The following is a 20,830-nucleotide window of genomic DNA, read 5'->3' as shown; positions in this document are numbered from 1 at the left end:
ATCATAGACTGTATAAAAACATGGACGTAGTGTCTGTGACGTAACCCGTAGACTTCCGACGAGCATTTTGAAGCCTAAAGTAGGCGGAGTCAGCCGTGGCCATCTTGGCAGCGCGTCACTCCCAGATAATCGAAAATGGGCAAAGAGGCGGGAGCTGGCTGCTGAAACCACGCCCACCTAGCTCGACGGTGGCGACAGCAGCAGCAATCCACCTGTCACTCGTCGCCACGCCCTTAATTATGCAGAACTTTAAGGCTTAATATAATTTAAACGGATGAGTTATAAAAAAATTCACCCCCCTCACAGCTGTCATGAAGGGCAAAATTAGCTATATAGACCAAAATAATTTTTTGAACCAGGCTGTAAACGTTTTTTTTCTGCTGTAAAGTTGGGCATTTTAACATGGGGAGTCTATGGGATTGACTCCCTTTTGCAGCCAGCCTCTAGCGGCCAGTTGACAAATTACAGTTTAAGTCACTTCCTTGTTGGCTTCATGAGAGAGAGCGGGAGGTTGCCGCTCCTGCGCAACTCATGGCATTCGCTGTTCTTCTGCTGGCGGCCGTTTATCAAACAGCATTGCATTGCTGCGGGCGCCCCCTTCTGGATTGGGGGTGAATTGCCTGTATTCGTTGTAAGGCCTCATGCACCAAACCGAGATGTCCGTACCGTGACGGTTCGGTATGAAATTATGAATACATGTATCGTTCCACCCCTAATATATATACACCTTGATGTAAAATAAAATAAAAAAAAATACACAAAGTTTAAATAAAGTAAAAATGAGCAAACACTGTGGAACCAAATAAGAAACTAATGTAAAAAAATAAATAAAAAATACACAGTTTAAAATAAAAATGAGTAAACACTGTGGAACCAAATAAGAAACGAATGTAAAAAAAAATAAAAAAAATATTGCCAGTCAGCTAGGCGCTTTTGCATTTCGTTTTGAAACTAAATCTTAAACTAAAACCGCCATCGTCTTGTCTGTCTCACCTCACTCTCGTCAATCAGCTCGACTCACTCGCCTCACTTGATAGATAAAATTTGACTCCTGCTGCTGATCTATGATGCGACTGTCTTTCGGCACGCTGCATTGAGCAGCCACGTTCAGTTTTTAATTGTAGTGTCTGTTCTCTAACTGAACTAAATGATTTTTATTACTATTAAAAAAGACAAAAAGGGGAGGCGGGGGTGTCATGGTGGGTAAGTGACGTAACCGGTGTTGTAGCTTAACACAGTCAACACCAACTATCGCAGCAAGCCTAAGTTAGTTTTTTTTTTTTTTTCAGATTTGTTATTTTCATATAAAAATATGGCATGCAGTTGCTTCAAACAGTGGTATAAACATCATTCACTGTAAATTGTGATAATCGTAATTAATAACCGCAGTTACAATTTCAAGGGAATAATCAACAATTATGATTTTTGTCATAATCGTGCAGCCCTAACCAAATGTTCTGATTGGTTTTAAGCACATTACTGTGTGGCTGGCTGTAAGGGCGTTGCTTTGGTGTTCTGGGTGTTTATTTATTAGCCCAAGTCTATGCTATTTGCATACATTTGAATTCTCTTCATTTGACGGCAGATATTGATATGCCAATTAATTAAATTGAATTATATCACCTTTCATGTAATTTTAATTTTTTCACAGCCCTTGTTCCTTTACCATTCACATTTACTGCTGTTAGGTGGATTTCGCAGGTGAAATCCAGTCATTGCAATAGGAATCCACATGATCTGGAATTTTTCAGAGATTTTGTGAGTTTTTATTGTGAATACTTAGTAATGGATCTCTCTTGGTTTCTGGTTTATGTATTTGTTTCAGAAATGACTCTGAAAATAAAACTGCACTGTGCTGAAGATATAATTAAGTGTAATCATTGACAAAACAGACCGTTTAAATGATTGGTTATGCATTATTTTATCAGTGCATATGTGCCATATTTTCGGTTTGTGTAATAAAATCAGTGTAACTACCGTATTGTTAACATCAAAAACAGTGTGTATTTCAAGCGATGCCTTTCTCCAATGAGCTCCTCTGCTGGTGCTCAGTTTTTTATGGTTATTGTTTTATAATGATTTATATTGTCTTGTCTTTTGCAGGGTAGGAACCCTTTTTTCTTGGAGCCTGCTATCATTGTGGCCATAACTGATGGCAGCAAGCTGACCGGCAGTTCTGGTGTACAAGACGAGGTGGGTCGGGTGTCAGTATGGGCCGGACTTTGAGGATTTCCTCTGTGATGGCCGTCCTCTCTAGTTATGGGTTTCCTATTTTGTTTTTGTACTTTCTATTTCCTGCTTGTTCTTTCCACTTAAACTTTTCCTCTTGATATCGTTCACTCCTTCCTTTCCATATCTTACTTCCATTGTTCTCTTTGACAGTATGACTTGCAGATCTGTAAAAGTAACTGTCTGTAGCTGATAAAATGAGCAATAATCAATGTCTCCTAAAGAATTTTTTTCCCGCAGGGATTTTTCCATTTATGTGCTGATATGTGAATTAATTAATTCTATTTCTCTGCTCCAGTTACATTTGCCCCTGACAACACCGTTGCCCGGCAGTGAGCTGACCAAAGAGCCCTTCCGATGGGACCAGCGACTCTTCTCTTTAGTACTCCGCATTCCAGGCCACACCTCTCCTGACCCTGAACCAATGGGTGGAGTTCCACTTGATCCATCCCCTATTACACCCATGTGTGAGGTCACTGGGGGTGTGTATGCATTTTAGCTATTTATAAGTGAAAATTTTATTACTAAAAGACAAATGTGTGGAATAGAGAAGTTAATGAACTCCATGTGTTGGAAGTGAACTCAAATGAAGTCTGCTGGCAATGTATTTTGTATTTCTAGTGCTAGATGCTGTATAGTAGTGATGTCTGGTTCTTTTGAACTGTTTTTTTTTTTTTTTTAAATGAACTGGATAAACCAGTAATTGAACTGAACCGTCTGAAAGACTTCACAGCTCGAGTCAGCCCAAATCTCATTCTAAACAGCACTCAGTTACTCCAACAGTACACTAAACTGAGAACATTATCTTTTGGATATGTCTGACATGCGAACTCTCTGATGAGGGTTTCGAGAAAAGGAGGCAAAATTAATGTTGCTAATGTCTTTTAATGAATAGTATAAAGTATAAGAAATAAAACGCATAACAGGAAATGTAACAGTGGTCTGATGGCAGCAGTTTAGAGTCAACACTAGTAAGATTCTCTCTGGAGTCATGAGTTGGTGAATGGCTACAACAGTTCTTGAGTCTCCAATACACTGAACTGCGGAAACTTTCAGTCTCTGACATGTCCACGCAGAACTGATGAGCTGCTGATACAATCATGAGTGAACTGAGTAGTTGACTGAATAAGCGGGCAAAATTTAAGTTTCTTTATGTAAAAAGTGAGGTAAAACTAGTTTATTCAATTTATATATTTTAGACATGTAAAACATCTGCATTCACAATTAATGGGTGCTTTAATAATAGCATTGCATATATGTGACGTCATTGCGAGATTACGTGAACAAACTGTCCAAAAGAACCCGTTTTTGGGGAAAAGAATCTGAATGCAAAGTAGGGCTGTCAAAATGACTGAAAAACTAAAGTCGAATTTTCTACTTAAATATGATCAAAATTCGAATTATATTCGAATTTAAAAGGCATAATTTCAGTTAGGGGGAAAAAAGCTTTTGGCTTCTCTCCTGAGCATTAGGGCTGTCAAAATGACTGAAAAACTAAATTCTAATTTTCTACTTAAATATTATCAAAATTCGAATTATATTCAGATTTAAAAGGCATAATTTCAGTTAGGGGGAAAAAAGCTTTTGGCTTCTCTCCTGAGGCCACAAGAGGGTGCATTGAGCAAAATATTATGCACATTTCTTCAAAGCGTAATAAAATAACGACTATCTTTGAAAAAAAGTGCATAATGTTTAAAATAATGTTTATAAACCATATATAATTAATAAAGTTGCTTAAACAATTAGAAAAAGAAAAAAAAACAGCACCATGCATGTATGTATGTATAGTTTAATACAATGGACCGAAAAGCAATCACAAAGAGTAGGCTACTTTCTTCATTTAAAAACATGAGATACAGTGGGATGGGGAAAAACCGCCATAACGTCTTTAGACATGTTTTTTAAAAGTTGAACTTGCATTAATTTTATATGGCTTTCTAAACATGCCGCTCTCTGCGAGTCGCGATTGCAACGCTGATAGATGTTCCTTTAGAAAATGTGATAAATATGCGTTCTGCGTGAACGGCTTGGTTTCAGTTTCACCGTAAACAACATCTTCTCCACACTGATGCTCTCGTTTTCCGCAATATATGAATGAACAACATAGCAGCGCCGCATCTAGTGGGTTCAACTGGATAGGCCAACAAAAGCATTCAAATGCAATCAATGACACATACATCGTCATCGCATCTCGTGCGCCACTGATAAGGCTGCCTGACAGCTGACGCAGACCTTAAATTCGAATGCAACGTTTTTGCATTCGAATTTGGATTTTTTTATTTATTTTTTTTATTCAACGAATATTCGAAATTCGATTTTTTTATTTTTTATTTTAATTTATTAAATTTTTATTTTTTTTTTGTACAGCCCTAACGCAAAGAAGAATTAACATCACTGCTGTATAGCCCCTCTGCAAAGGGGTCTCATGATCCTTATGAAGTCAGAAGAATTTGGTTATAAGTGTGTTGAGAGAGAATTGTTCATGAGCAAGTATGTTTTAAGATCACAAGATTTAGTTTTTTTCTGTCTTTTGTCTTTTTTTGCATTTAAAATAACATTTTGAATGGGATATTTATTGGTTTGAGGTTATAGAGGCAATTTAGGCCGCTCTTTAAAAAGCTGTACATTCCCTGCGGCGTAAATGTCAGGTCGTACCTGTCGGGTCGTGTTTAAGTGCTGTGAAATGGTGTTTGAATTGTGAATTGAAGAGACTGTATTATATTATTCTGCTGGACTGGCGTGTGCTGACTAACACAGCTGTGTAATAGAGATGAACTGAACTTCACTATAGAGAGAGGAACAACGTCTGTCCTCTCATGCTGATAAAATACAGTATACACAGTAGTGCGGCTACTATGTAGCAAGTGTGCATGCATATTTAAATAGCTGTGACCTGCCAATGAACTGGCCACATGAAATGGTTTAATCTAAAACCAGACAGTATTAAGTTACTTCAAATATGAATAGTTGTGGATAAAATTTACATGTAAGCACTTAAGTTAAAGCTTACATGTCAGATGCAATTGCTAAACGTCTTTTAACTGTTTTCTTTTTCTGCTCTGTGTTTAGGCCGCTCATACAGCGTATTTTCCCAGAGAATGCTGATCCAGTGTCTGGAGTCTCTGGTGCAGAAAATCCAGAGTGGTGTGGTCATTAATTTTGAGAAGACTGGACCTGATCCTCCACCTACTGAAGGTAAAGGAGGTCCTGGTTTTTGTAATTATATTTTCTGTATTTCAGGGAAGCGCCTGTTAATTATAAAACTGCTATTTATCAATTTTGGCTGTGACCAAAATTGGTGGGTGGATAGATGGATACATCATAAATCCAATGGAGAAAGTTGCTATTTTAGTATTCAAACATGATCACTTTTCAGCTACAGAAGACATTATGTAATTTACACAGTAGAAATACAGTAAAAACACTAATATTGAGAAATTATTACAATTTTAAAAAATTTATTTTAGTATTTTTTAAAATGTAACTTATTCCTGTGATTATTCAGCTTTTTGTAACAATTTCAAAATCGTTGTCATGTTTGATCGATTTAAGTTCTTAACAAACAAAAAAAACTTACTGATACCAAACTTTTGAATGGTAGTGTATGCTTTACAAAAACTTTAAACCAGGCCATTAATAATGGCACTACTCTGTTTTACCCAGATGGCCCAATAGAAATGAAGTATGGACCTCAATCATGGCACAGCTGTCATAAGATGATCTATGTCAGACCTAACCCTAAAACTGGTGTTCCAGTTGGTCATTGGCCTATCCCAGAGTCCTTTTGGCCTGACCAGAACTCTCCTACTTTGGTATGAGAAAACTTGTTTCAGTACGCTCTACCATCTGTTCAGTCTGTTTTATATCTAATGTAATGTGTATATGCTCTGTTGGTTTTTCTAGTGTAATGAAAACTTGTAAGCCTTGTAAGTGTACTGTCTACTCATTTGACTCTGTCCCTCTGCAGCCTCCACGTGCAGCTCACCCGCAGGTGAAGTTTTCATGTGTTGATTCAGAGCCCATGGTGGTGGATAAAGTGCCCTTTGACAAGTACGAGCTAGAGCCTTCTCCGCTCACTCAGTACATACTGGAGAGGAAATCACCGCACACCTGCTGGCAGGTACTGCTCGTATCAGTCTTTAAGCACAGTTAAACACACTTGTCAGGCAACATATAGGCTGTATGTTCTCTGACAACACTAACCTGCACTCCCGCTATGGCTGAATGTTAATTGCTGTTTTATTCTATCTCAGGTTTTTGTGTGTAACAGTGCTAAATATGGAGAACTCGGGCAGCCGTTTGGTTATCTGAAGGCCAGCACAGCTCTTAACTGTGTCAACCTGTTTGTCATGCCCTATAACTACCCTGTGGTGCTGCCTTTGCTTGGTAAGCTTTATTAGTAACGTCTAATTTATCATATGGAGGTATGAAATGAATAATTCATATAAAGAATTGGTCAGTTTTTCTCTAGTTCTGTCTCGTCTTTAAAATCTTGGCAAGTAAAAAATTAGTTTGTTTGATATTTTATTCTACCAAACTAGAACAAAACTAGCCACTAGTTTTCTTTGAATGTGAATGGATATAACAGTGTCATATGTAACAGTGTTTATCTTTTATAGATGACTTGATTACTGTGCATAAGTTCAAGCCTCCAGCGAAGTGGCGACAATCTTTTGAAAACTATCTTAAAACAGTCCCGCCCTACTATATCACTGTAAGTAATAGAATCAATAATTTGTTTTAACATTAAAACAGTGTGATGGTATCTTTTGGAATGCATTCAAGTTTAGTTTTTTTCATCCTGATTCACCCAGGCCCTGCGGAAAGCACTAAGAATGATGGGAGCTCCAAATCTGTTGGCTGACAACATGGAGTATGGTCTAAGTTATAGTGTTGTGTCTTATCTCAAAAAGCTGAGTCAGCAGGTATGATCTAACATTGCTTGTTTGTATAATCTTTATTCTTAAAAGTGCTTCATGAAGTTTTGTATTATATTGTGTATATTACAGGCAAAGATGGAGGCTGACAGAGTTTGTGCATTAGTAGGAAAAAAGGCGTCACTAGAAGGCGGGATTAAACTTCGCTGCAGAAGCTCCGCCCTCTCTCTGGCCCACAGGAAAGATTTTACGCAGCTACTGCACAGTATCATGGGAGATGGGCCAGCTCTGCCAATGGAGGCAAACACCAAGGAGTTTGCTGGCTTTCAACTAGCTGCTCTGAATAAAGTACGTATATATTCACAATTCTCAATTTAACTTAAGTCAGAGTGAGATTAATATTTAATGTTTTTTTTTTAGGGCTGGAATTGAGTGCAAGTGTTTTACATATGGCACATTTGCAGTTTAGAATCATGTTTTATGCCTAACCTAGTATTTCAACAGTACTGAGCAAATGATTCATGGTCAGTTCTCACCAAATTAGATCACTTATCTTTGCCATTCTCCTGTTTCCTTCTCTTTTCGTACAGGCATTAAAACCACAAGGACTGCGGAACCCCTATGATATCCCCAGATCTCATCTGCTAGACCAGCTGAGCCGCATGAGGCGGAACCTTCTGCACGCCAGCATCTGCATTCTGAAAGGACAAGATCAAGGTAACACTGACAGCCATGAATGGTTATTGATTTTCTTAGAGCAGTTTCTTGAGTATCTGGGTGATTTGCTCAATCAGATTTAGCTTCTGATTTCCAAAAGAATCGTGAGCTTTTTTATCTGATAAGGTTATGCTCATGATGCTATTTACATGGTACATTTTGAACGTTATTTATGTATTTTTATAATCAATATTTTTCTAGATCAGCTGCACAGTGTTCCTATAGCTCAGATGGGCAACTATCAGGACTACTTGAAGCATTGCCCATCCCCTCTAAGAGAAGCAGACCCCGATCAGCCTAAACGTTTGCACACCTTTGGTAACCCCTTCAAATTGGACAAGAAGGTACCTTTAGATCTATGGCTTTCAAAAAGAAGCAGTATATAGATTTGACTTTCAGGCAAATAACTGTTTTTCTCTTCTCTCCGTGTCAGGCGATGATGGTAGATGAGGCAGATGAATTTGTTACTGGTACTCAAAGCAAAGGCAAACGTCCTGGAGAATCCAGTAGTCCTGCTGGAGGAGGGGCCCCCAAACGCAGGCGCTGTATGTCTCCGCTGCTTCAGCTGGGACGGGCATATACACCTCCCAAAACACCACCCAGAAGTAAGTAACCAGCACACACGTGCAGAAAAAGCCTTTAGTAGCCGGTCTGGGAATCATTCCACTTAATTCTGGTTTCTTATCAACTCCTTTGGCAATTCTATTAGTAAAATTTAAATAGTAATTCATTCAGAAAATAAAATCCTCTCATTTCCTCACCCTGATTCTGTCCCATTTGTCATGACCAAAACTTTGAAGCTCCAGTTTTATGCATGTTTCAACAGCTCCAGATAGTGATCACACAGAATTGGGCAATCACATCACCAACCATGTCGAGTCAGACCGCAACTCAGACATGGAGCTGAGTCCTGTGCCCGAGTCTGAACCGATCCAGCAGAGGAACCACCTTCAGCTGGATGAGGGTGAGAACCAGCAGGACAGAGTGCAGGAGAACGGCCAGTCCAGCGATAGTGAGTTGTCTCTGGGCAGCGAGGGTGAAGAGGAGGCCCCATGCCTCTTCCCTTCCCCCTGCCAGCTGAAGAAGATCAGAAACCAAGAGAGCCAGGAACTGAACTCTGAACTCCGAGTGCTCATCACCAAGGAGATCAGGAAACCTGGCAGACGTGAGTAACAGCACACACATACATGTGCAGATATCTGCTACTTGACTCTCATTTCCTCTCCTGATGCTCTTTACTGGATGGTGTCCAATAAGCGAAGGAGGGGGTGACCTCCCACAAACGATTTGTCTTGGGCCTTGTGAAATCAACTGGCCATGCTTGCTGCTTTTGCTACATGTGCAAATCTGTAACATTGTTACAGCTGGTTTCCATTTGTCATTTTTATTTTTACATTGTAATGAAAATTACAGGCTTTAGGAAATTCATTTGTTCCTTTGGTTTTACACTTGTTTTTTGTCATTGCTCATAACACCATACATCAAATCATTCTTCTCCCCCGATGTCCTTTTTTCCTTCGTCTTAATGCAGGTTATGAGAAAATCTTCTACCTCCTTAAGCAAATCCAGGGCAGTTTGGAAACACGTCTGATCTTCCTGCAGAGCATAATCAAAGAGGCTGCCAGGTAAACTCCAGATTCAAATGCAGATTTTTAAAGTAGATGCTAACTCTACATACTGGTATTTGTATAAAGGTTAAAGCCCCAAGTATACTTCCTTTTTTTAAGCATTCTCTAACTTTCACAGCTCTAGTTTAAATGAGTACAAAGTGTTTAGTTTTTTTGTCATTTTTTATTTTATTTTAGTGCACGTGTCTATGGTCTGCGTTTGTGTGCTATCAAATAGACTATACTTTCAGTACATGCTCAGCAGTACATATATAAGCATTCAAAACCGAAGTATACTTTGGACTTAATGTTCAAACCCAAAATTACACTTTTTATTTATTTATTTTTTATATATAATTTTTTTTATTCATATAAATAACCCCATGATGTTTTTATAGGCAAAGCTCTAATTACTAATTAAATTACATGCGTCGTGTGTGTGTGTGTGTGTGCGCAGGTTTAAGAAGAGGGTCTTGATTGAGCAGCTGGAGAACTTCTTGGAGGAGATTCACTTAAGAGCCAACAGCATGAATCATCTGGACGGTTTCTGAGCACTCCATCTGTCCTACTTGAAGGACTCGCGCGTTTATCTGCACTATTTATGTAATGCAATTTAGGACTTGTGTGTCTCCAGTTTTTATCAGTATTGAAGCTGATTTTATCAATCAGGACTTGATGGGATATTGCTAAACCTCAGGACTGCGTGAAATGGGAGAAGTTGCTCCTTCTATAACAAATGGTCATAAGCATGCACTGCTCTTTCTTTTTCTTATCTTTTTTTAAGGTTTTTTTTTTTTAAGGTATTTTTTTCCCATCTAATTGTGCCAAAGAGAAGTGGTTGAAAGGCATTGGCATCCTCCTTGCTCATTTTGCGTTTTTGTATTCTCCCCATAGTCCCGTGACATTTTCACACGTGGAATTGATCACTTATATAAATGTTTTCCTTTAAGTTCAGTCGGGAATTGTGCCTCAGCGAACTCACTGCAGCATTCAGTCTCAGCCAAGACAGACGATTTACTCGAAATCACTTTTGTTAGGTTGGATCTCTCTAATAAAGCAATTAAATCCGCAATATTCTACACCAATTAAAAGGCGAGTTACCAAGCCATTCTTTAATGTTGGAGGTTTGAGTGACTTTGAGGTTTTATAATTAAAGTAGACTTGCACACTCCAAAAGTCATTTGTTGTTTGTAAAATAACTCATCTCAGGAATGATGTTGCAAATGATTTGGCATTTGGCAGCAGAGGAACATCTTTCTGGAATTTAGTTTTCCCAATATTCTTAAAAAGCTCTTTCTCCTTTCACAAAAGCGTAGTTCTTTTTTTTTAATCTATAAAAACAAATTTGCCACCACCCATCATTAACCATGGATTCAAGCAACTGTTTTGCCTTTAGCAAAAGACATTCTGTACCATGTCATGTGGTTTTCAGACCACATAACCATGACAAACTTATGTGAAAAAGGACTGTATCGCATCTGAACTATTCTTTATCTCTTGACTAAAAATTGCAAATGACAGTTTTGCAGAGTTCTGAATTTGATTTACTGAAGCAACAACCAGATGTAATGAAACCATAGTAATGAAACACCAAAATGATGTAACGTTAATATTTAATCATTCAGGATTGAGTTAAGAGCCACTTATTCATTGACATGGCATGTTGCTGCTAATGTATTCCTACATTACTGCCAAATATTCAGTATCCCTTAGTTTTTTTTTTAATCTGTCTTTGTGTATCTCACCCTCTTAACCCTGCACCAGGGACCAAATCTTTTCCATAAATGTTATTGATAAAGACAAAAGGCTTCTTTAAAAAGTATTTTTATTATGCTGTATATATGTACATAATGACATTGAAAATATTATTTAAAAGAGTGTTTTGGTGGAAATCCTGTTTTGTATGTATTTGAATAAAGTCTATTTTACACTGTTAATAGTCATGTAAATAAATGACATTTTTCTGTCATTAATTTCTCAGTGGCACAATGTCATTAAAAAGATTGCAAATCTTCCCATGTTCATTGTGTTTTCCATTCACTTAAACCCATCACTTTGCAGGGATAAAGATTCAAGTGGCTCGCCATGTGATTTTTTTTTTTCCCTTTTATATTGCTAACCACAGAACTTAAAGAGATAGTTCACCCAAAAATGAAAATTCTGTCATTACTTTTTCACCCTCATGTCATTCCAACTTCGGAACACAAATTAAGATATTTTTGATGAAATCAACAATTTCTTCTCTTCCATGTCAGTCTTTTCCACGTGTTCATGAGAGTACCACGACGTATGCGTGTGATGCTGCTGACGCAGGAGCTGGCGTTCTGACAGAATCCGGATGCGCTGTACCTTGTTTACAAGCAGAAGAAGATGCACACTGTACATAAAACAGTCTTTGTAAACATATCTGAAGATTTTGACAGAGAGGATGACTGACTTGTTTAGACCAGAATATACAGACGATGAACAAAGAGAGATGGATGTTTTACATCAGAACGCCGGCTCCTGCGTCAGCAGCACCACACGCATGCATCGTACTCTCCTGAATGCGTGGCAAGGACTGACATGGAAGAGAAGAAATTGTTGATTGAAGTCGTTATTTTTGTTTTCTTTGAGCACAAAAAGTATTCTCGTAGCTTCATAATATTACGGTTAAACCACTGATGTCACATGGACTATTTTAACAATGTCCTTACTACCTTTCTGGGCCTTGAACGTGTCGGTTATGTTACTGTCTATGCAGGGTCAGAAAGCTCTTGAATTTCATTCGAAAATATCTTCAGTTGTGTTCCAAAGATAAACGAAGGTCTTACGGGTTTGGAACGACATGAGGGTGAGTAATTAATGACAGAATTTTCATTTTTGGGTGAACTATCCCTTTAAAATGATGTATGAAACAGACAGCTGTAGCTACTTGGTGAGTTTTGGTTCTAGATCTCACACAATTCAACAGTTATTCATGAGCAGTCAATGTGTGGTTTAATACTGAAAGAATTCTTAATTCTGAGCTCCATGAAATCAGTAAATGATGGTAACCAAACATTTCCATCAGAATTTAGGACATTTATTGAGGGCAGAGGGGAAAAATGACAACAGACGCTTTGAAGTGCAAAAACCCTGATGTAATAATTTTATTTACAGATATGTACAAAAGTCTCGTCCCTCTTCCTGAAACATCAGTGAACCCTCCTAACGGTCTTCAGATATCCCTCTGACCCCCCACCCATGAGGGAGGAGGGGTGAGTTTTGGCAAAATCATGCAAATGTATCCACCTATGTGTGTTTATCATTTGAAGCAGTTGTGATTGCATGTATCATCTCAAGACATCTCGGCTGGATTCAGAACTCGACCTATAAACAGCAATGAACCTGTGGAATAAAAACCTACAAATTAAACTGACTCTGTCACAAAACGGATGTCATGCAGATCTGTATGCATTTACGTACATTATTAACATTGTTTATGATGATCACTTTATTGAGCAGATTTTGCAGATTCTGCTCAATTCCTTAATGTAAATGTAATTCTCTCCCTTAGGTACACTACAAACATTTTGGGGTTTTTAAAAATAAATTAATACTTTTATTCAGCAAAGATTTATTAAATTAGACCTTTATAATGCTATTCATAAATTGTTATTTTGAACTTTGTTTTACTTATCAAAGAATCATGAAAAAAAAAATGTATCATGATTTAAACAAAATCAGCTAATTAGCATATTAAAATGATTTCTGAAGGATCATGTGACACTGAAGAGCGGAGTAATGGCTGCTAATGAATTCAGCTTTGCCAGCACAGGAATAAATTACATTTGAAAACATATCAAAATAGAAAATCGTTTTAAATAAACCTTTTAAATAGTAATAATATTTCACAATATTACTGTTTTTACTGTATCTCTGATTAAATAAATGTAGCCCCAGTGGGCCTAAGAGACTTTTGTCAAAAACATTAAAGAATCTTACTAACCTAAAAAAGTTTGGACTGTATAAGTACAATTTAATGTGTCAGTGTAGAGTAATTTCAAGAATGCATGTTATCAATTATACTAATTTAGACAATTATAGTTCTAGTATTTACCTGTACTGATCTGCCGTAAGATAAAGAGAAATGGTCGATCTGCTTTAAAAACTGCTGAACGGGATCTTTTCAATAGCACCATTGCTAAAAAGAAAGATTGAGGAAGAAAGCTCAGTCATTATTTCCCAACCGATTCACAGCTTGAACAGACTGTTCAACTATCTGTTGACTAGAACTGATTCTCATCCAGGTACACACACACACACCAGGGAGTAGCCTTGCAGAGTGTATAAAACATTACATCATGGAAAAAAATAGTAATAATAAAAAATCAGGGCTAATATTTCGTAGTATTCAGGTGTGCTTCTGTCATCTTCACCACACAAGACCCCTAAATAAGGTATCTTTATTTAATTTGTGAAAGATTAACAAGGACTTGAGGCCTGTTCACACCAAGAGCGAAAACTATAATAAGTGTCCACACTAACGGATGCTAATGTTGTGTTTATTATAAGCATGCGCTGCAGTTTTTTCGTCGGCTGCTTTAAATGCATAAGCTCTTTAAAGCAGGATAGATTCTGATTGGTTGTCTATGTTTTTGTCTTTCATCAGATGGGAAAAAATTTTTTTTGAAAATGATTCCAACTATATTGTTCCTCTGTCATTATCATAATAGTTGTGGTGTAGTTATACATTTAGAACAAATTTTTAAACTATACCCGTATCGTTGTTATGGTCGTCTTGGTCGTCTATTATCATCTTTGGTGTGAACAGGCCTTTTTTAGGCGTAACACGTCTATATTATGATGTTGGTATCTCAATGTAGAATTAGATCAGTCTTCATTAACATTAAACAGACAGTGCTTGATATTTATAGGTGTTCCTAAACATTTCTCTTATTTTCAACTTCCACACTCATTTTTTTTCAGCAAGCAAAATGTGACATACCTGTAGCTGAAGCTGCTTTTGTCCCTTGCTCTGTCACTTCTATTCTTGCCTCATGGAAAGCCTCTGATACAAAAAGCCCTTCCCCATCTGTAGACATATTAAACAGAAGACTTAATCTTCACAGAGTCAATCATTTATTTAAACTGATGGTATGTGTGATTATTTCTCAGCATCTATGACTGGTATAAACTGTTTTGGGTTTAACTTTCCTACCTGAGATGCCTCTAAAATCAGCAGCCGAGGGACTGAAGACATCAGAGATACCGAGAGACTGTAAAACAGGCTTCAGATTGAACCTGCTCTGCATCTTAAACCTAAAATACACACAAGACAGGGATATAAATACTATTCATTTTAAATCTCATTTGCATATAAATAGTTCACAAGTAATTAATATTTTTCATGCTGTTACCTGGGCAGAAATATATCCATTTTAGTGCGTCTTAATCCAGTATCCCACAGTCCCACAGCACGGGCAGTGAGCTGCTTTTCCAGTTGGGACAGAGGGGTTTTCCGGTCACTAGGTAAGGCCACCAGTAGCCTGAGTGAGCGATCCAGGTACGGAAGCTCCAGCACAGTGTACTCCTGCTCTGAAGGCAGGCGGAAATGCCCTAAGACAGGTGGACAGGTAAATATATACGCTCTTAGCAGAACGGTCTAGGCTTCCATCTAACTGGTATCTGTCTTGTTCCTCCCCTTACCAATATTGACTTCGGTTGACTGGTACATCATCGGGACTTTGACTGTTCTGCCGTCTGAGAGGCTGAAGGGCAAGTTCTGAGTGTCAGTGAAGAGGAATTGTTTCTGCCAGGCACCTTGAAACACCACTGTGCTCAGAAGAGCCATGTGCAGTAAACTGTCTTGCCTGGAGGCCTCTTCCTGCTCCTCTCTTGTCTGGAGATGGTCATCAGCTTTAGAAATAAATCATACACTTAATTGCACACTTAATAATTTATACAACCTTCTTTCCAGGCAATATATCCTACATAACTTGTAACTATACTAGTTTCATCTGTCTTATCATAATAAAACAATTTAAATGCACCAATATTTGGTGTAGAAACAACTCTGAAACTGAGTGAAAAATTCACAAATAATTACAAAAAATTGCAAGTGACACATTCAGTTAAACATAACATTTTGAACGAGGAAGAATGAAACAGTATTTTCTTGTAAAAATACTTCAATAATCTTTATTTCATTTATAACTTTGATTTTCTTTCTTTTTTGTCGAAATCAATATTAGTTTGGAATCATATATATATATTACATATTTGACAGTCATAACTATATTTCAGTTCAAAACAATATTTAATTTGACATCATATATTTACATAATTATATTTAAGTCAATTATATTTAAATTCTAATCAATATTTACTTTAACATAATATAAATTTACGAAGCTATATTTTAAATTCATGATTCAAATCAATGTTTAATTTGACATATATTTACATAATTATATTTTAAATTCATAATTATATTTCAATTGAAATCAATATCTAATTTGGCATAAAATACATGTACATAATTGTATTTTAAAGTCAAAATTATATTTCGATTCAAATCAATATTTAATTTATAATCATATATTTATAAAATTAAATTTAAAAGTCATATATTTACATTTTAATCAATATTTAATTTTTTACATAGTATATATATATATATATACACAAAATTATATTTTAAATTCATCCTTATATTTAAATTCAAACCAACATTTAATTTTACATAATTATATTTTAAAGTCATAATCATATGTAAATTCAAATCAGTATTTCATTTTACATTATATGTACAATATTTACATAATTAACGTTATAAAAATGTATGTTTATGTATATTTATGTGTATTTTTGTAGGCCATATCCATCACTTAAAATGACATTGTTGACAATCTAAATATAAATTATGAATATCTAGTGGTTTTAGGGAAACTGCATTTACTATTAGTCAATACAAGCTCACCTTTACTCTGGGAACGTGCCCATTGCTGTAGCCGACTATGAGTGTGGTTTGGATTACTGAAGTTTACACTCAGTAGACTACTGTTACCCCATCCCAAGGCATGCTGGGTAAATTCTGGCAGGAGTTTCACACCACTCTGGACAAATAAGGCATTGGCAAGCTGAAGCCGCACCCCCTCAATGGAATTACCCAGGTCTCCTTGTGGCCGAGACAGAATGTCCTGCACTCGAGCATCTGCGAGGAGACCATGATTTGTATCATCATAACTGTAATGTTAACTTTTCAAGCATTGGACAGTGGCAGGTAGGCAGGTTGTCAGACATGGCTGATGTATATTTTGAACTATTTAAGACAACAACATACAGGTGTGTCACTAGTTTCCTCTTACCATTCACGTCATATCCCAGAGTTCCCTCAAGTTGTGCTAGAGTGTTTCCCCTGGCACCGAGCTGCAGAAGACCCAGACACAACGAGACACTGGCTGGAGACACGATCAGGTTGGAGTTGTTCTCTGTCTCTGTGAGTGTTTGGTAGAGGCTGACGCCAAACTGTGTGTGTAGATCATTGAGGCTGTTGCCCAAGCTACTGTTGCCATGACAGTGCTCCAGCAGCCACAGACAGAGGATCAGGGAAGTCACAGACAGCTGATGCATGATCAACAGGTCAAAATCTGCAAACACAAAATTATTAGGAAAGCGTTTTCCAGAACAGCTCAAAAATGAATCATGCATTCACTTACACTAGAAAAAGCTGAAATCTCTCTCTCTCTCTCTCTCACTTTCTATATATATATAATATATATTAAAGAGAAGGCAAGGGATTGATCTAAACTTAATAAATTACTTTGGTTGGTGTAACTCTTGATTCAGTACAAAATAATACTACTATCACCCACTTTTCAGCAGTTCAACTTTTGCAAGCAAGGTTAAAGTTGGTTAATCTGTATAATAGGTTTTATTCATTTTTAAGATTAGCATCTTAATTGCACTGATGCGTAGCCTCAATTCTGAATGAATGTAAAAATTAAAGTATAATTTACTCACCCTCATGTCATTCCAAACCTGTATGACTTTCTTTCTTCTGTGCAACACAAAAGAAGATATTTTGAAGCATGTTGTAACCGCATAGTTTTTGTGACCATTGATTTCCATTGTGTGGATTAAAAAAAAATGATTGAGACATTTATCAAAATATCTTCTTTTATGTTTATCAGATGTCAAATTTGAAATAATGATGACAGAATTTTCATTTTTGGGTGAACTATGCCTCAGCATCCATATATCCAATATTAATGCAAATTGAAACACTGCAATGATTTACACAGTGTAAACCACAATACAGAAATAATGAAATTAAACTTCTGAACAGAAATCCTTACTACATTTATATAGATTTATATTGATATCGAACAAAATATAGGCCTTTAATTAAAATATAAAGTATAATAAAAAAATGAAAACAAAATATAATTGAAATGTAGGCTATGATTGAATTCAAATATTTCAGAACTTCTGACCTGCCGGCTCGTCCTCTTTGAGTGTCCGCTGCTCCTGATGTTCAGCTCCACTATCACTGTCACTCACGCGCTTTGCTTTAAGTGGAGGAGGACGTGCGTTCGCCCTGATCCTCCACGCAAGGACAACCGATTGAAAGAGTTGTCGATCATGAGACCTTGTTTAAAGGGAGAGCTTCGTGTTTGTGGTCTCCGGCGGCGATGTCCGTACCATTCGGTCAGAATTCCTGCCTCCCGCCCGGCACTATAAGGAGCCAGGCAGAAGGAGGCATGCGCTCGACCAGCAAATCCGCACTCGAGAAGTTCAGCCTCACACACACACACACACACACACACACACACACATAATAGAGAGAGGAAGTCATTACACAAGCAACTTGTTCTTTTGATAGAGTATGCCATCCCAGCTATAACACAGGGCAACACGCTACATCAGCATTTCTGCATGAGATGCCATTTAACATTTAATATTCCCGTGTAATCAATGCCAAGGTGTGAACTTTACCAAACTGTTAACATCTGCATGTGCTTAATCAAATGTCTAACCAACTATTTCCATTTTGCTCTTTTTAAACAACTATTTTGCTATTTTCTAATTTCTATATATTTTTGGGTTGTTTCAGACTACAAAATTACCAAGACACGCCACTACCGTTCAAATGTTTTTTGATTGACTGGTTGATTGATTGATTGATTGATTGATTGATTGATTGAATAAAATAAGTATGTTATACTCACCAGGCTGCATTTATTTAAACAAATTAAAACAACAATATTGTGAAATAATGTTTTCTTTTTTAATATATTTATAATAAAATGTATACCTGTAAAGGCAAATTTTCAGTCTTCAGTGTCACATGATCCTTCAGAAATTATTCTAATTTATCGATTTAGTAATCAAGATTTTTTATTAGGCATTATAATCACAGTTGATGGATGTGCTACTTAATATTTTTGTGGAAACCAGGATTCTTTGATTAAGATAGAAACAAAAGAACATTTATTTTAAACCGTTGTTGTAGATAACTGTATATTCACATTGTCAAAGTCTCCATAAAGTTTCCATAAATGACCCTAATGGATTGAAGAGACATTTTTCCCATGGTAAACTGCAAGCGGGAAATGATCAGTAAGCATCAGGTATTTGGATGGTGCCCATCAGATGGCATGTTAATTAGTAGAACCAACTTGGCAGCAGTCAGTGGAGAAGACAGATTCTTTAATTCCAGTATTCCAACCATGGCATTTGAATTTTTAAGATGGGAAATGATGGTGGGAAAGTCACGGTCACTTGAGCAAGGACAATGAACCCAAAGGAATGCCGGCCAAAGTAAACAACTCCTCTTTCATCTTGAGGTCAGATATTTAAAAGTTGGTATAAACATACTTTGAATACAGAAGGTTTTTTAATGGGTCAAATGTTGATGGACTAAAACATTAAAATATATATATTTTTTTTAAATGTCTAAAACATTTGGACACACTTTGGTCCCCTTTAGTTACAAATTGGACAGTTCTAAGTGGAAGTAGCCTACCAAGGTGCGTGACATTCACTGCCTGGACATACTACTGCAGGTTCAGAATTACATTCTGACAATTGAGTATGTAGTGGATTGCTATTTAATATATTAGTGTCATGATGATGATGATGGTGGTAATATTATTAATATTATATTACATTTATAGCGGTAATTATAATTATTATACAGGGTGAGTACTAATACAAATAACTGCTAATAATATGCATCAGTACTGTTATAAATATTAATACATGTGTATACTGATACACATTAATAGTAGAAGTTATTATTATTATAGGGTGAGCAGTACTACTTATGCTATAGTATATAGTAATAGTTGTTATTTTAAAATTAATTACTATTACTATTAATAATAATAATAATTATTATTATTCAGCAATATAAGTAATATTGGTCACTTCAGTTTAGAGACCAATTCTCACTATTAACTATGACTTTTGCCTCAATAAACTCCTAATTTGCTGCGTAATAGCCAGTAAGGTAGTTGTTAAGGGGTAGGATTAAGGGATCTAAAATATGGTCATGCAGAATAAAACATGAATAAGTGCTTTATAAGTATTAATAAACAACCAATATGCTAGAAATATGCTATAGTTAAATGAGAATTGGTCCTTAAAATAAAGTATTACCGTAATATTGCTTACCCTATAATAATGTTATAATTACAACTAGTAATATTTTGCATATATTATATAATATATATTTTGTAATAATTGTATTAATATACACATGTATTAATATTTATAACAACAATACTAGTACTACTTATTATTATTGTTGTTGTTGTTCTTCTTTTTCTTCTTGTCTGAAATTCTGGCATTGTAACCCAGCATGTTTAATCTACAGCTGCTTCACAGGAAGTGACTTCATTAGAACTGATTTATATTCTAGCAGGGAACTATAGTGCTCACTGTCGTTCACCCCTCCTGCCCTATTTCTGTAGCTCTATGGCTGCTGGACCAGATTAACAGAATCCCAGTCCAGTGCCGGAGCGCAGTAGCACTGAGAGCCGGTATCGCCGTAGCGATGTGCCAGGTACGCTCATGGGATTAGTTGGGGACGGGTTGGGAGTGTTCTGGCACTGAGAGAGGGGCAACTCACAAAGGCGAATGCCGGGCGTGCCTGTCTTGTGTGTGTATATATGTGTGCGTGTGCAAGCATCAACAGGTTACGTGAATGTAATGAAACATGAACATCTTTGACCTTTGACCCTTCATTCAACCAAGTTTTGAAAATAATTGTAAGATTTATATAGGTAACTGATAGCTTGAATAGTTTGATTAACAAGCCTGCATCTTACTTTACAATGAAGTGTAAGACTTGTTTCCTGTGTTTGAAAACATGAACATGTTGGCAACATTATGCATAAGATGCACTGCATTTGGATAAAGAATTTCTAAACA

General features: G+C 36.7%; 2 protein-coding genes across 2 annotated transcripts in view; one reads left to right on the top strand and one right to left on the bottom strand.

Annotated features, from left to right (window-relative positions):
* Positions 1-11,471, top strand: part of LOC107725253 (integrator complex subunit 6-like) — a 15,858-nt gene extending 4,387 nt beyond the window's left edge. The window contains exons 4-18 of the mRNA XM_016534448.1: positions 2,104-2,193; positions 2,528-2,711; positions 5,299-5,424; positions 5,893-6,041; positions 6,197-6,349; positions 6,483-6,615; positions 6,849-6,943; positions 7,044-7,154; positions 7,239-7,454; positions 7,697-7,823; positions 8,025-8,167; positions 8,257-8,428; positions 8,650-8,988; positions 9,355-9,448; positions 9,888-11,471. Of these exons, the coding sequence (XP_016389934.1) occupies positions 2,104-2,193; positions 2,528-2,711; positions 5,299-5,424; positions 5,893-6,041; positions 6,197-6,349; positions 6,483-6,615; positions 6,849-6,943; positions 7,044-7,154; positions 7,239-7,454; positions 7,697-7,823; positions 8,025-8,167; positions 8,257-8,428; positions 8,650-8,988; positions 9,355-9,448; positions 9,888-9,981 (2,226 nt within the window). The 3' untranslated portion in view covers positions 9,982-11,471. The remainder of the gene's footprint in view (positions 1-2,103; positions 2,194-2,527; positions 2,712-5,298; positions 5,425-5,892; positions 6,042-6,196; positions 6,350-6,482; positions 6,616-6,848; positions 6,944-7,043; positions 7,155-7,238; positions 7,455-7,696; positions 7,824-8,024; positions 8,168-8,256; positions 8,429-8,649; positions 8,989-9,354; positions 9,449-9,887) is intronic.
* Positions 11,472-12,551: 1,080 nt separating this feature from the next.
* On the bottom strand, positions 12,552-18,432 carry serpine3 (serpin peptidase inhibitor, clade E (nexin, plasminogen activator inhibitor type 1), member 3). Its single transcript, XM_016534409.1, has 10 exons — positions 18,213-18,432; positions 17,890-18,180; positions 16,762-17,043; positions 16,374-16,607; positions 15,101-15,310; positions 14,812-15,010; positions 14,613-14,713; positions 14,400-14,486; positions 13,512-13,595; positions 12,552-12,799 (listed from the first exon to the last, which is right to left on the bottom strand). The coding sequence occupies exons 3-10, from the start codon at positions 17,024-17,026 to the stop codon at positions 12,750-12,752; spliced, it is 1,230 nt and encodes a 409-aa protein (XP_016389895.1). The 5' UTR covers positions 17,027-17,043; positions 17,890-18,180; positions 18,213-18,432; the 3' UTR covers positions 12,552-12,749.
* Between the last annotated feature and the right edge of the window lie 2,398 nt (positions 18,433-20,830).

The sequence above is a fragment of the Sinocyclocheilus rhinocerous genome, unplaced genomic scaffold, assembly GCF_001515625.1.
Source record: "Sinocyclocheilus rhinocerous isolate Xijiao unplaced genomic scaffold, SAMN03320098_v1.1 scaffold3807, whole genome shotgun sequence".
Taxonomy (NCBI): domain Eukaryota; kingdom Metazoa; phylum Chordata; class Actinopteri; order Cypriniformes; family Cyprinidae; genus Sinocyclocheilus; species Sinocyclocheilus rhinocerous.
This window is presented reverse-complemented; position numbering and strand designations above follow the sequence as displayed.

Coding starts and splice junctions, on each gene's coding strand:
- serpine3 (XM_016534409.1), bottom strand. CDS start 17,026: ATGCATCAGCTGTCTGTGACTTCCCTGATCCTCTGTCTGTGGCTGCTG. Junction 15,311..16,373: donor GGCACGTTCCCAGAGTAAAG/GTGAGCTTGTAT, acceptor TTATTTCTAAAG/CTGATGACCATCTCCAGACA. Junction 14,714..14,811: donor ATGGATATATTTCTGCCCAG/GTAACAGCATGA, acceptor TGTGTATTTTAG/GTTTAAGATGCAGAGCAGGT.